At 36.5% G+C, this 15,381-nt stretch overlaps 2 protein-coding genes across 3 annotated transcripts; one reads left to right on the top strand and one right to left on the bottom strand.

Annotated features, from left to right (window-relative positions):
* Window positions 1-955: 955 nt before the first annotated feature.
* LOC110455014 (laccase domain-containing protein 1-like) lies at window positions 956-5,271 on the bottom strand. The gene is made up of 2 exons (XM_021504892.1): window positions 5,202-5,271; window positions 956-3,700 (listed from the first exon to the last, which is right to left on the bottom strand). Exon 2 carries the CDS (start codon window positions 3,694-3,696, stop codon window positions 2,488-2,490), a length of 1,209 nt encoding a protein of 402 aa, XP_021360567.1. The 5' UTR covers window positions 3,697-3,700; window positions 5,202-5,271; the 3' UTR covers window positions 956-2,487.
* An 885-nt stretch (window positions 5,272-6,156) lies between these two features.
* Window positions 6,157-15,021, top strand: LOC110455013. 2 transcript variants are annotated; one of them, XM_021504889.1, is made up of 8 exons: window positions 6,157-6,255; window positions 7,138-8,632; window positions 8,942-9,049; window positions 9,927-10,055; window positions 10,527-10,628; window positions 11,334-11,543; window positions 11,792-11,924; window positions 13,396-15,021. In XM_021504889.1, the coding sequence occupies exons 2-8, from the start codon at window positions 7,162-7,164 to the stop codon at window positions 13,541-13,543; spliced, it is 2,301 nt and encodes a 766-aa protein (XP_021360564.1). In that variant the 5' UTR covers window positions 6,157-6,255; window positions 7,138-7,161; the 3' UTR covers window positions 13,544-15,021. The 2 variants fall into 2 exon arrangements, with proteins under 2 accessions (XP_021360564.1, XP_021360566.1); XM_021504891.1 differs by lacking the exon at window positions 6,157-6,255 and adding an exon at window positions 6,718-6,833.
* Window positions 15,022-15,381: the final 360 nt, after the last annotated feature.

The following is a 15,381-nucleotide window of genomic DNA, read 5'->3' as shown; positions in this document are numbered from 1 at the left end:
AAAATCTGTTTCTGGGTTACCAAACGTCACCATGATGTCGGTAAAGGAACTCGAAGTCGATGGAATAGTTCAATAAAGTGTGTTAAGTCCGAGACTTTTCGTCTTTTACATAATGATCACTGAGGTTAATGTTTGCTGATGACACTAAGATAAGATATACCGAACAATATGCGATAATATTGATGAAAGTTTACACCAACAGTATCGCTGCAAATGGATGGGGTAAAAACGACTTGTTTAATTCAATTCTTAAAAGTGCAAGTTAACGAATATGTCTACAAAACGAAGAAGGGATTCACAATGAAATATAATGGATACGAAGGAGACAGTATCAAACTTGATAACATTGCATCAGAGAAAGACATTTGTAGTGCAGAGACTTGATCTTTACAGGGTAGTGACAACAAATCACACCTAAAGCCAAATGCATCTTAGCTGTTACACAGGCATCTGGTTCGGCCATCGTAAGTGTTATAAACAGACATCTGGTTCGGCCATCGTAGGTGTTATAGACAGACATCTGGTTCGGCCATCGTAAGTGTTATAAACAGACATCTGGTTCGGCCATCGTAGGTGTTATAGACAGGCATCTGGTTCGGCCATCGTAGGTGTTATAAACAGACATCTGGTTCGGCCATCGTAGGTGTTATAGACAGACATCTGGTTCGGCCATCGTAAGTGTTATAAACAGACATCTGGTTCGGCCATCGTAGGTGTTATAGACAGGCATCTGGTTCGGCCATCGTAGGTGTTATAGACAGACATCTGGTTCGGCCATCGTAGGTGTTATAGACAGACATCTGGTTCGGCAATCGTAGGTGTTATAGGCAGACATCTAGTTCGGCAATCGTAGGTGTTATAGACAGACATCTGGTTCGGCCATGTTCACAGTATGCGGCAATGCCGAAATAAACTTGAAAGGATAATGTCACAAATGAAAAGAAACACCAGAGAAAACAGTACACTGTATGCATGTCTTTAATCAAATAGAAAAGTAATCCGATTTAATTACAAAATAAAGTTGACACCTAGTTTCATGTTATTTGATTATATGTTTGACAAACTTAACGTATGTTATATGTAATAACTATAAAAAAAATGTTAAAAAAAATCTTTATTGTGGATAAATAAATGTTTCGCCATTTGATAATCTTCCAGATGGTACTTTACATTGGTGCGCTTACCTTATACTATCCGGATTGCATTATATGTATCCGGATCTAAGCAAAGACAAAAAGACTTACTTTAACCCTGACCTTATTTGACCGCCGTGATAATGACGGACAAGTTTCAGGTGAGAGTACAACGAAGATGGATTGGAAATGATGTTCTGTAATTCGGACCATCGTACATGAAGTTCACATTTTAACGAAGAGTTGTCATTCCAAAACTTTCCAAAATCCACTTTTTTTCTTATCGAAGAGGGTGGAGGGTGGCTGTTATCTTAGTTGGCAAGCGCATTTTATTTTTATTTGTAAAAAGGGTTAATGTACATTTTTTGTCAGGTCGGTAGAAGTAATAATATATGCAACGTCAAAATCTCCTGCAGATCAAGTGCACTGTGTACCAACATGATTAAACGTTGTATTAAACATATAGCTAGAGACATTAACTATGGCGATAAGTTATTGTTAATTTCAGCATGAATTTTAACCCCCCGACGGAGATATAAGCTACACATGGATACCAAGAATGAATTGGATGCAATGAAGAGGTTTCACCTTCATAAGTCAATTTTTAATGATGGACAAATGGCTGTAAAATTCTTAGTCTACCATGATTTTAGACGGTTTAAGTAATGATATTTATGTAACGATAACTTATGTGTTACTGAAGGCTGTTTAGGTTTATTCAACATGCTCATCATTTCTCTTTTTTCTTGCCTTTCCACTTTTTCTATATCGAAATGCTCACGTTTTGGACAACAATATCGAATGGCATACACAATTAACACCTGTACTTAGACTTGATAATATTTCCGAGGCTAAATATTTTTTCACATTCCACACTTGAGATATAAAACACTAAAGCTACAACCTTTATCTTGGCTAACCCCGCAAAGTTGGGCATTATATCAATTGGTAGCGTTATCACTCCGTTACACAACTTTTTCTTTATCGATTTATTATCTTAAGATCATCTACGCAGCATTTGGCTACTCTCTTTTTACACAACTCATTCATTCCTTCCCCTTTCCAACCTAGCTATCTCGGTTCACCTTACAACTTTTCCTCTCTGTTTCATGTTTTCAATATACATTGGCTGGCAAATAGCAAGATGGGTTTATACGACTGGCTACACTTTGGTTAGAAAAACGCAGTTTAAAACTCGCTTGATTTCAATAGTGTTTATATAGATTTTACCGAGTATGAAAGTTCTTCTGACATATTCTTATCCCATATAAAGCTCTCCATAACGACTTTCGGGTTTCCATCTTACTGCGGCGGTGCATCTGAAGTTCAGATGTGGCATCAAGATCTGCAGTTACTACATTCTCATTCCTATGAATCCTAATTGGTTGCCAAATGGTCGGCCGTCGCGCCGGTATGAGAAAAACAACTCTGAGTTACAGCTGGTGCATTTTGTACAGGATTTATCGTCAATGTTATTGGGTTTTACGCCATTTTGTTCCAGTAACACGCGATTGCACAACTGCAAATTCACAAACGCTTTCAGGCCATCATCACTCACCACAGCTGCTTCTTCAACTATATCATTGAACTGGCCGATTTTGTCAGCGTCGAATTCGAAACAGCACTGACCAATGGATGGACCCATTGCTACACAGATGTCAGCCGGGTTAGTGCCAAATGCTGTCGCCATTTTGTGGATAACTTCTACACATGCGCGTTTCACTGTACCCATCCAACCAGAATGAAGTGCTGCACATGCTCTTTTGACAGGATCGGCAAAAATCATCGTTACACAATCTGCGCCAGGGGCACCTAAAGTTGTTCCCAGTCGATCGGTAGCGATCCCGTCATATCCTTCCGGTTCCTGCTCCCCAACGACAAGGACGCAATTTCCGTGTACGGCACTCGCTACACGAAACTGTTCCGGATCAAATCCGACGTGTTTTGCCAACTTTCGACGGTTTTCTTGCACTAAAGCTTTAGGATCGCGTTTGGATTGAGAAAACACGAGATTTAGGGATTTCATTCCTGGGAGTGACGACAGTCCACCAGTTCTGCAACTAAAACCATGGTAGAACAAATCCGTGGGAATGATGGGTGACGTAAGCGTGCTGACGTCACCAAAAGCTGACGTCTGAGAGCCAAAGAAGTTGCTGACATCTTTCGTAATCTGTTCCTCTGTGAAGACTTCCGTTTCCTGTTGATCGACTGTTATGATTTTCCATTCATAAACATTCGTGATAAAACGCGTCAACAGCAGGCGCCAGTACTGGACGTGTCTATTGGAACACAGCACAGAAAAGGCGCAAAGTCCATGTTTGTCCAAATACAATTTCGCATCGTAAAACACTGCAATCTTATCTTTGTTTCCAAACTGAACTACTTTGTCATGGTTCTGTTTGCCCAATGCTGTCTTCACGCTATCTGATTGTGAGGAGTCGCTCGCCAGTAACAACACACTACTATTTTCTGTCGGAGGTAAACTTAAGATTTTCTCTACTACATCATTGCAGTGCTGTTCTGTCCAAAGGTCCAACATGTACGTTCTTTCAGTTCCGGCCATCGTTCTAAAATAAAATTGATATTATGATTCTAATATCAAACAGTTCAAGTTACGGTAAACAGATGTTGAATCTCCTTACAATGAACATGGGTACGATCCACATACTTTAAACTTCTGTATCATGTTACAAATACAAAGGCATAATCGGTAAAATGTATCTATTTTACCGAAAAAACCCCTGATCAGATCCTTCTACTCATAATTTCGGTCTTTGATCCAATAAAAGATAAAAAAAAAGAAGATATAATTTATGTTGTCCGGTAAGTAATATTGAGGTTCCCCATCAGTGATGGTTGTGATGATGTTTGGTTATCATGTTTATCTAACAGAGTTAAGTTTCACATTGCATAAAAGGCGCAAGGTTTACAGAGTATTTTTTTACAATTTAAAAGTAACGAGAGTGATAAGCAACCATCCCGACTTTTTTCTCCCACAACGTTTAGATATGATAATAATAAATTAATCCTGTTTTCAATGGGGGAAACAATTGTCGTGAATTGAACTATGACGTCACAATGGAAGACGACGCCACAAAGGATTGTTACTTGACGTCATAATTAGAAAATTGACCAATGAAATAACGTCGAGGTTCTGGTTGCTCAAAATTTGGTTAGAGTTTACCATGGCCAGTGGCTAGGGAAAAACTTCAAAATATAATTACAAGAAAATCAAGAACTTCTGATAATATTTCACTGTTACATATTTGTCAGAATAGAAAGACGTCTTTTGAGAATTCCTTTTGATTTGAAACTCTTGCTTCGTATTGACAACCATTTGATTTTTCACTAACCATTTTGTAAAGTTAACCAACCTTTGAGCAACTGAGGACAGGGTGTAACCACTAGTGGGTAACCAAACATGTCTGCCTAGCAGGTTCATCCAATGAGGAAACCTATGTGATTTTTGGAGAAATATAACTTTTACAATAACTATGTTCACTAACAGGAGGACATACAACGCACAATGCCTGGCGAAACCAAGTTTGTATGTACAAACCCAATGTAAAAAGCACCAATAAAACGCACCGCGGGATACTTTATAACATAACCCTATGTCCATGTACATACGTAGGAAAAGGCAAGCGTCAAATTACATATATATATATATATCAATGATTATCCTTCTGAAATAATTCGAACAGAAAGGGAAACTTGGCAAGTGAGTGTATACCTACCTCTATGACAGGTAAAGTTAAACTTTACGTATATTACATGGCAAACAGACATTAGGAATTCCGTTGTATTATCATCACGATACATAATTCTCTCTGATTTAACTAAAACAGCTGTTTATATCAATGAGCTCAAATGAACAATTATGTTGGTCTACTTTCGGTTTCTATATATAATGGTTAATAGTACGCCGACACAAGGCTGTTTTCTTGATGGAACCACGGAATTAGATTTAAGTCCGTGGTGGAACATATGGATTATGATATCCTTAAATACAAATAAATACGGTAAACAAATAAAATCAATATAATGGGGGGAAAAAGAACACATTACCTTCCTTCCTGCCTATGTAAGATACGGAAGTAATCGATTATCAAAATGCAAAATGTGTCGCTGGGAAAAATATGCCCGCTTGAAATGTTCCGGGCGAAAATAATAAAGCGTCTGTCGAATTCGACCATCACGAATTTCTTATTTATAATTATCGTCAATTTTATAGACTAAACGTGATATTAAATGGCGTTGCATTCATATGAAAACCAGTTAAATCTCGTCAAACGTACATATGGATGTTGACTGAATAATGTTTTCAGTGAGAAATCAAACAATATATAATTCCGTGATATAATCGACGACTTTCTGGAACAACCCGAAAAACGTCCGAGTCTTATTGTGTAGCCGCTGTCAACATATAAGACTAAACTTTTCAATTTCTTAACGACCCACTTTTAAACAGCTGACAATAAGCTGACATTTTCTGCCGTTTGATGAAAAAATTGAACTAACTGTTTGAGTCTTAACTTTCGGTTATTAGGGATTTTAGTACGTTGGAAATAACCAAGATTATTTTTAATATTGATTAAAGAACAGCTGTTATTGAACGGTAAACAAACGTATGCACGAATATTTTAGCTCTGAAAAGTTCTATAGGGTTCATGAACATGATAAAATTTGCTCCGTTTAATTGAACTTCTACAGTTATTATCGTTAAAAATATGTATAAAAATAAAGTCATGAAACACTGTCGACGTCGACTTGTACATGAAGTCCATACGTAGTGAAGGGCGGAAATTCAGGCGATTTTTCAATAATTATCATCATTAATATAATTGATTAAATATGCTTTCTTATGCAAAACAATGTATAACAAAAAAAAGTATACGCTGTTTTGTATTTTGAACAATACACAACGAAAATATATATGTAAATAAAACAAACAACCTCTAGATCTGTGCCTGCTAAGCTTTGAACCATATTGATGGAATGTACAAAAACCGGAAGTAACTCTTCAATGATGCAGCAGCTGCAACATCGATAATCAAGATCCTTACCGTTTCTAATATAATGTGCGTCTTTACATGATATACACAAGCGACCAGGACAATAGGTGAGTCTATGCTAGTTATTTAGTATCAGTAGCTAGTAAGCCCTAAACTGCGTGTTGGTAAAGTTGTTTCGATAACTGTCAAAATAACTTGCTGATGATGGATTATGGACTTGCTCAAGTCCGAGATTTTCCCTCATTGGGCATTGGGCGTGCTTGATTTGTACTCAACGAGCACCCGCCGATCGTGTTTGGCTGATATTTTGTTTATAAGCAGTAGGACAAATGTGAGGATACCAAAAATAAAAGACTTAAAATAAATAATGTTTTTTTTCCTTTTCTATAAATGATTGTTTGTGATGTGTTACAGTATCTGTGACAAAAAATAGCAATACAAAAATGTTGCATGCTGCTTGATGCATTCCTGATGCGGTTAACACTCAAAAGTGCTCACAATTTTTTTTTATTTTTTTTTCTAGTAGATCTGTATACCACCAAAAACAAACCTGACTTAATAATTCCATATCAAAAAGACAGAAAATACTTTTAAATGCATAGATCATGAATATTTATTAAGAAATATAATGTAGCTATGGATCTGAGGACCTGATGATGTTGGGACAGAGAAAAAAAAGATTTAGGTAAACTTTCTAACAGAAGATTTGTTCTAGCGCTTAACACTGATTTGTACAACATTAAGGTTCTGCTTCTCTCCAAACACCGTGAAATATTCCTAGTATTTACCTGAATGGTGTTTATTTTTTTCATTTGGAAAACAAATAATTTTACATAAATTATTTGTTATTTTTAGAGCAATTAGTAAATGAAATAAGTATTTTCTAAGATAAAAAGACATTACAGATTAAAGATTCATCATGCAGTGATATGTTTATATATGTATTACTGTTCTAAAAGTAAATGATTTCAATGGCATATCTTTTGTAGGTGCTGATGAGCTAACAATCCCTGATGACAAGTAATGGAACCGTCACTAACATGGGTCAGGGGGCAACTTCCTGTCAAAGGTCAAATGACCAAAGGTTGCATATGGGTCAAAGGTCAGATGACCAAGGGGTGCATGCAGATAATGATCAAAAGTTGGATGACTCAATGTCACAAACAGGTATGAGCTTAGAAGATCTAGCTATAGGGATGCATGCAGGTCAGAGGTCAGATGAATCAAGGTCAAATCCCTGTCCAAGGTCAGAGGACCCAGAGCTGCAGTCAAGTCAAAGGTCAGAGAACCTAAGGTCACATTCAGATCAAAGTTCAGTTTCAGAGAGAGGGCAGGAAGAGGTTTTGGCAGAGTCATCAATATCTTTGTTAGAAGAGGAAACAATAAATGATTCAGGTGTGGGTGATATTGAACAATCTATTCAGTTATGCAACACAAGTAGTTTATCGCCCATAGTGTCGTGTGAATTACCTCCCCTTGGAATGCCTGATGAGTTATCTGCTCTTGTCTCATCTATTGAATCAGAGACATCACAATCTTCAAGTGCTACAGAATCTATCAGCGTCTCCAGCCTGTCAAACGTAACTATTGAATCTGTGAAATGTTTGAAGGATAGAGATATTGATATAACCGATCCCAAGCTTCTGAAACACATTGATTTACTTCTTTGTGATTTGAAACAAAGTGCGGACAATCCCTTGAAGAAAATCCAGGTCATGGATGAAATCATACATGCAGAATTTATTGTAGTTTGTGAGAGACTGTTCAAGTATCTTGTGGACACAGACATCACTTTGGTAGTGCCAGGATCCTCCTGGTCACATTTGAAGAAACTTTTATCTCTAATATGGATTCTGAGTGATGGTAGTATCACTCTTTGTGAACAGCTAGTACAATCCCATTGTGCTTTAACAATGATAGCAGACCTTCTCAAGAGGCTTTCTGAGCCATGCGACCTTGAGAAGAACACTGTTTCCAAGTATCTTGTCAAGGCTCTCCTCGGCGTCCTCCATAATGTTAGCAGACACTTGTGTGACACAAATGTTCGAGGTACTTTGCGGCAAGCAGGAGTGATGACAAACCTTAAAACGTTATCACTGAGCAGAACACCTATGGTACAGGCGAAGGCGCTCCTTGTCATGTCATACATCCTTGATGAATCAGAAATTGTTATTCTGAGTGTCGACGACAATATACTTCAATTCATTGTACAAGTCTTGAATGATGCGTATCAATCCAAAACACACTTCTCCTCAAAATTTGGAATGAATGTTGAAGAGACGCTCCGTGGTCTCAATAATTTGGCAATAAATGACAAAAACAAAGTTTGCATATTAAAATTTGGTGTCTTAAGAATATATGTTAATCTCATTTTGGAGTATACTAACCCAGACGAAGTGTTCCAGGCCATCAGTGGAATCTGGAGACTGGCATTCCACAAGGGAAACTGCCATAGCATCAGGTCACATCCGCAATGTATAGAAGGTAGGTACTGTAAGGAGTTATAATAAAAACAGTATACATGTATGAATAACTTGATACAAACAAGTAAAATATTCAGAATTATATATTACAGATACATTATGAATGCTGGGATGCCATGAAAATGCTACAGAGACTTAACAACATAGGGGTTAAAATTAAAAATCATGTACATTTATAAGTAAGTTTCCAAATAATTTTCTTGATTGTGTCAAGTATAATAATGTATCCATTTGTTTTTGCAAATCTATAACAATTCAAATATAAACTGATCATTAATTGATCACATATATACATCTTGATTCTTTGTAGCGCTGATGTCACTACAGAAATCAAATGATGAAGCGATTCGGCATGCAGCCAGAGGTGCATTGTGGGAACTTCGTGAAGTACCCGAGTTACAGCTGAGGCCAGATCTAGGTGAAATCAAACTACCATCCAAAGAATTTTTTATACAAAACTACTCTCAGTAAAGTAGACTTTCCACATGCCAGTGCTGTACCAGTAGGACTAGCACCAGTGTGTGCGGTAAAACATCATAGGAAATGTGCTATTCTAGCTGTCCTTAGCCAGCTTATTAGTATTGGTACAAGTATATCAGAACAAACAGACATATTACATGACCTTTGGGCGTTGGCCCTTTGCTGTAACTTGACCTTCGTTGTACAGTTCTAAGAATGACATGCAACACACTATCTAGTCATCTGACATCTATATAGTAATGTTACTATAGTAGTAATACTTTCGAAATTCTAGGATGTCTCATGACGTATTCACAAGTTATTACACCAAAAAAATCAATTAAGTCATTATGACTGGAAGATTGTGTGATCCTATACTTTCACTGATTCGGGACTATCTATTCAGGCGCATAGCTGCCTATACGTTGGTACATAGGTGAGTCCGCGAAATTTTCAAGCAATACAATCGCATGTTGGTGTAGATAGATGAGATAATTCCTTAGTCGAAGGTGAGGACAATTTGTATTGAATTTTATATTGAAATGAGAATATATGATAATATTACATTACTGAAAACTTTCTAACAAAATTAAACTACCTAACCAATGTCCCTCACCCTTATGTCACATCAATATTAAAAAACAAGAAGTTCACACACAAACAGGAAGTTTCCTTCATTGTTATCATGACGGTGGCTATGTTGGTGTAGCAGAAGTTATTATGCCATCCACATTTATATATTTATCAAATCGGCACCCAACATTTGGTCATGTGGTGTAGATATAAAGCACAAACAATGACATGACTTAAATGTTTTTGTATTTACCTCCCTACAGCCAGCTTGGTGGTGCAGTGTCCTCACGTGATGATCAGTTATCAGTGGGGTAGTCAGCCGCTGGCGCTCCGCCTCATAGATGTACTGAAGCATGCCGGTTACAAAGTGTGGATGGATGTTGAGCACATGAGTAAGCCTTAAGGATCCATGTAGATTTGTGTTTGGTAATCAAGAAATCACATGGTCGGGAAAGCATTAGTAGTAGGGTTTTAGTGAGCCAGTGATAAGATATCTATGCTAGATAACTAAGACTGTGCTGATCAACAGTGAACGGACAGCTCAGTTGGTAAAGTAATCATATACAGTTCAGCTACCATGTTTCCCTGCCTTGATTGTAGGAGTTTCCTATAGTTGATCTAGGCGTGGTTAAGAGTTGGTTACCAGATTCTAGGGGTCAAGTTCCCAATCCCTTTCTTGACCATTGTGTTTCACTCTTGTTATACACATGAACATGTTTCTGTTGAAATGAAATTCAGCTGTCAAGAATATTTGAGTTTTCTTACAAACACTAATGGAACAAATTTACACATGTGTGTACACTATGTTAGGAGGAATTAACTATATGTCAAACATCATCCTGAATCTGTTTCTGATATTGTAGCTGGGTCGACCCTTGAGGCAATGGCGTTGGCTGTAGAAAGGTCTGCCGTTGTATTGATATGCATGTCACAGAGATACAAGGATAGTCCAAGCTGCAGATCAGGTCAGTTACAATCTGAATGCTGGAAGAGCTAGTGAAATTTTGTTGGTATAAATATTTAGTCATTGAACAGTTTTTGGTTGGCATTCATAGTCATTATAAATGCCAACTTAATATAACATTTAAAATTCTGTGAAGCATGCTAGAACTTCATATTGAATTTGTTTTTGTCATATACACTTGGTATTCTTTTGACAACTGAAAGCAGTTCAATGCTTATATTTACCATTTTCAAACAGTTTTATCTTGTAAAATATTATATAAACTTCTCAAAATTCAGCATTTGTGTTCAAATAAGTGAGTTTATCATATATGCTTCTATAATGAATAGAACAGCAATCTTCAATTGATATCAAATGCTATAATTATGATGTAATAATAATGACAATGTCACCATGTGGGACATGGCATTCATAGCTGATTTGAATGCTATCTGAATTTGGTAGTGTTATATAGCGACAATGCCATCAAGCAATAATTGTTTAGTGATTCACCCATTGGCTATTGAATTTTTCAAAAATCACTCTGTGCTTAGCATACATGACCTAAAGGAATGAAAGTTATGGTATAGCTATGGGGTGTAGTTGATTTTGTGTTCATTTAAGTATTACATTATTGTGCAATAGAACACCTAATATGTGTCTTACTAGTTCAGATAATCAGTGCTCTACTGAAAATGGTATAAGTCTTGCTCTGTCATTATTTCAGAGGCAGAATATACATACAAACTGCGAAAGAGCTTCATCCCTGTTTGTGTACAGGAGAAGTACGAGGCAGACGGCTGGTTAGGGATGCTGATCGGAACCAGACTCTACTTTGACATCAGTACAGAACCACTGTTCGATCGTCAGATGCCAAATCTGATTAAAGAGCTAGGTGACAGGGGTCGCCTGTCTGCTCGGACTGAGATTGTTGATGGTAGGTTAATAAAGGAACAGCCTCAAGCTTTAAGAGTATTATCAAATACCGTTATTCTTTTTGACAGTCAAGGACATCAACCCCAATTGTGTGACCCATTTTTTGTATACATAAACGTACACAATTGTGATTAAATGCAGTCATTGTCAATGGTCACAACGTGCAGCCTTCTGCAGCCTATATAACAATCTGAAATATTGGAATTATTTATTTTTAAGAATTGCTACAAACAAGACTCTATATTACAGATGAGGTTACAACACCCGGTTATGTAGCCAGACTGACCTCCAACTGGTCAACAAAACATTCTCATGCCAACTGGACCATCCAAAACGTTTCAGACTGGATGAAAAATCTCAGCTTGACTGAAGTTCCACAAGAGTGAGTATTTTAGGAACACTTAAGTATATGGTCCAGCTTTAATAGAAAATAACACGATCAGGATTATAATCAAAAATAATTAATATCACTGACCAAAAACGTTTTCTCTTGTTCAGTCTCGGCTTTTTGAAGAATCCTTCTGATGTGAATCTCCATTGGGAACAGATATGAAGCAATAATTTGGTTCAGAACAGAAAGATGTTTCGATTGCTTGTAACATTATTTGTTCACATAAGAATGTGTAAAGTTGGGATGTTATAGAAGATCTAGTTTGTCCAAGCTTAGGATCCCTGTCCTAATGCAGGTAAATCTACAGATTTGATATTCCACAATACTTTTACATTAACTCCCTCGTAATTTTGTTTTAGATATACATTGTAACTGAAGTTGTACCGAGCAACGAAACTACCATTGATCAAAAAGCTCAGTTGTTAGTGATTCAAATCCTTTTCTGGCTCCATTATATTTTCACTCTTTGAACACTTTTGTCAATTATATAGAGGATATTCAATGGTGTCTTCAGTAAGACTGCACACCCGTGAAAAATATCAAAATATTAGCCACACGAGTGAAATATATCTGTTTTTACTGAAGACAGCATAACATTTTCTATTTATTACATTTTTAGAGCATAAAACATGAAAAATGTAATGCACTGCATTAAAAAAGGGCGGGAATCAGAAGTGTTATAACTAGTGCCACATTCTAATGACATCATGCTTGGCAACAAGGCTGCACACCATTTTGAATGGGATAATCAACGCAATTCCGACGTTTTCTGCTGTTTTCTAGTATGATTGCTTATAAAACTGTTCTTAATTGTATATTTATGTAAATACTTAAGTGTGAGTACCAAACATTTACCATAACAACCACTTATTCTACCGTCGCTCCATTTGAATCTGAACAAAAAAATCGTTGCCTTTGAATGCAGTGAAAAGAAGATACTGTTTTGATCGGTCAATACCGAAAATTGATATTTGTCACAGTGTGAAAGATATCAGTTTTAATCAAGTTGATAGAATCGGATATTTCACTGGCAAAAACATAATAAATTTGTTTATTTCAACTTTGGTATATTTTTCATAAAAGTTCCACAAGATATGTTTTAGAAATGTTTGATTAAAGCTGTGGTTATGAGTAAAAACTTCCCAAGTCATAGTTACAGTTTTCAATGGTACAGGGATCCTTGATATAGATTATACACTACAATAATGATTCTTGTTCCATGTGTTCTGTAAGTCATTGATTTAAAAATTTAATGTTATTACTGTTTTTGTCTTTTTTTTTTAAACAGCAATTTTCTAAGGAAAACTTAGAGAATTTGCATATTAGTAAACTGAAAAAACAACTATGAAAAGTTTGATATTTCACCAATTAAGAAACCAAATCTAGAGTTATGGACAAGCTGCTAAGGGTTTCTACAGGTTTCCATTGAGCAGGAATTGGTTAAGGTATTTTTATTTTACAGATTGCTGCATCTTGATGGAACCATGCTGTGGGAGTCAAAGAAGATGCTGGAGACCTCACCTGATTTTCTGTACACATATCTTCACAGTGACCTTAAAATGACCTTTCCAGACATACTCAAACTTTCCAGAGCTCTCCGACAGTTGTGACCGATCAAAACATAGGTTTAATGTGGTTTGTAAAATGATTACAAGAGGGAGTATACTCTATACAGGGCACAGTGGTGTATTTTTTTGACAGGGAACATTCCTTGAGAAGCATTTCAGACCTAACAATCTCTAAGTTGCAACTTCTGCAGTGTGAATCAATATTTTCAACACAAATGCAAAAACAACAGCACAAACAAAAAAATGCTGTATCAGTGAGCATACTATTGTATACTTTATATGTACATGTATATATGTGCTCTAAGGAAATTGAGTAAGGTCAAGAATCACCAATATTTTACTAGAAATCAAATATTATACAGCATCATTGATTCAGCCTCTATTAATCCAGTTAACCGGCCACTTATAATCCAGCCAGTGTTTGATAGGCCTGTTTTATACCATTGTCTAGGTAATACAGCCAGTGTTTGATAGGCCTGTTTTATACCATTGACTAAGTAATCTGGCCAGTGTTTGATAGGCCTGTTTTATACCATTGACTACATATGTTAGTAATCCAGCCAGTGTTTGATAGGCCTGTTTTATACCATTGACTACATATGTAAGTAATCCAGCTAGTGTTTGATAGGCCTGTTTTATACCATTGACTACATATGAAAGTAATCCAGCCAGTGTTTGATAGGCCTGTTTTATACTATGACTAAGTAATCAATGTGCCAAGAAAGTAGGTGGCTGAAGAACTTAATGTGAATAAATTCAAATATAGCTGGATTATCTATTGAAAAAAGAGATTGCTGGACTATCTACTGAGGAAAAAAGGTGGCTGGATTATCTTCTTAGAAAGAAGATGGCTGAATTATCTACTGAAAAAGGATGGCTTGATTATCTTCCTAGAAAGATGGCTGAATTATCTACTGAAAAAGAAAGTAGGGGAAAACATAGCTATCTTACTCATAAGTTGAGGAAATATATCTATCATACTCTGAAAATAAAATAAAATAATATTTAAAATCCTAGTTTGACGATAAGTATTGAAAATCTGTCAATATTCAAGTGACAGCAACGTGAAATCTGTCAATATTCACGTGGCAGCAAGGCTACATCTGTCAATATTCACGTGGCAGCAAGGCTAAATCTGTCAATATTCACGTGGCAGCAACACGAGGAATAGATGTAAATGTGAGAGCCAGCCGTGACAAACTGACAGGACAGCTGTCTAAGTGTTGATTTCCTATCTTTTTTCTTGCTTCCGTTGGCACATCAGCAAAACAAGTTGAGATCCTTGGGAAACTTTTCAGTACATAAACTAACTTACTTAGAAACAGTTGTCTTAAGGTATTAATAAAAAAAAATGTATTCCTGCTAAACCAGTGATCTTTCTGAGTGAATACAATGTGTGTATCATTAAAACATGCCTTTTTAATACCAAATATGCAAGATGGTATGTTTTCTGTGTGTATGTTTAGTATGGTCGCTGTGTGTGTTTGTTTAGTATGGTCGCTGTGTGTGTATGTTTAGTATGGTCTCTGTGTGTGTGTTTAGTAGGGTCTGTGTGTGTGTGTTTAGTATGATCTGTGTGTGTGTGTTTAGTATGATCTCTGTGTGTGTGTGTGTGTTTAGTATGATCTCTGTGTGTGTGTGTTTAGTATGGTCTCTGTATGTATGTTTAGTATGGTTTCTGTGTGTATGTTTAGTATGGTCTCTGTGTGTATGTTTAGTATGGTCTCTGCTAGTATGTTTAGTATGGTCTCTGTATGTATGTTTAGTATGGTCTCTGTAGAAGTGTTAAGTATGGTCGCTGTGTGTATGTTTAGTATGGTCGCTGTGTTTATGTTAAGTATGGTCGCTGTGTGTATATTATGTTTAGTATGGTCTGTGTG

Source organism: Mizuhopecten yessoensis, unplaced genomic scaffold, assembly GCF_002113885.1.
Source record: "Mizuhopecten yessoensis strain PY_sf001 unplaced genomic scaffold, ASM211388v2 scaffold8123, whole genome shotgun sequence".
Lineage (NCBI taxonomy): Eukaryota > Metazoa > Mollusca > Bivalvia > Pectinida > Pectinidae > Mizuhopecten > Mizuhopecten yessoensis.
This window is presented reverse-complemented; position numbering and strand designations above follow the sequence as displayed.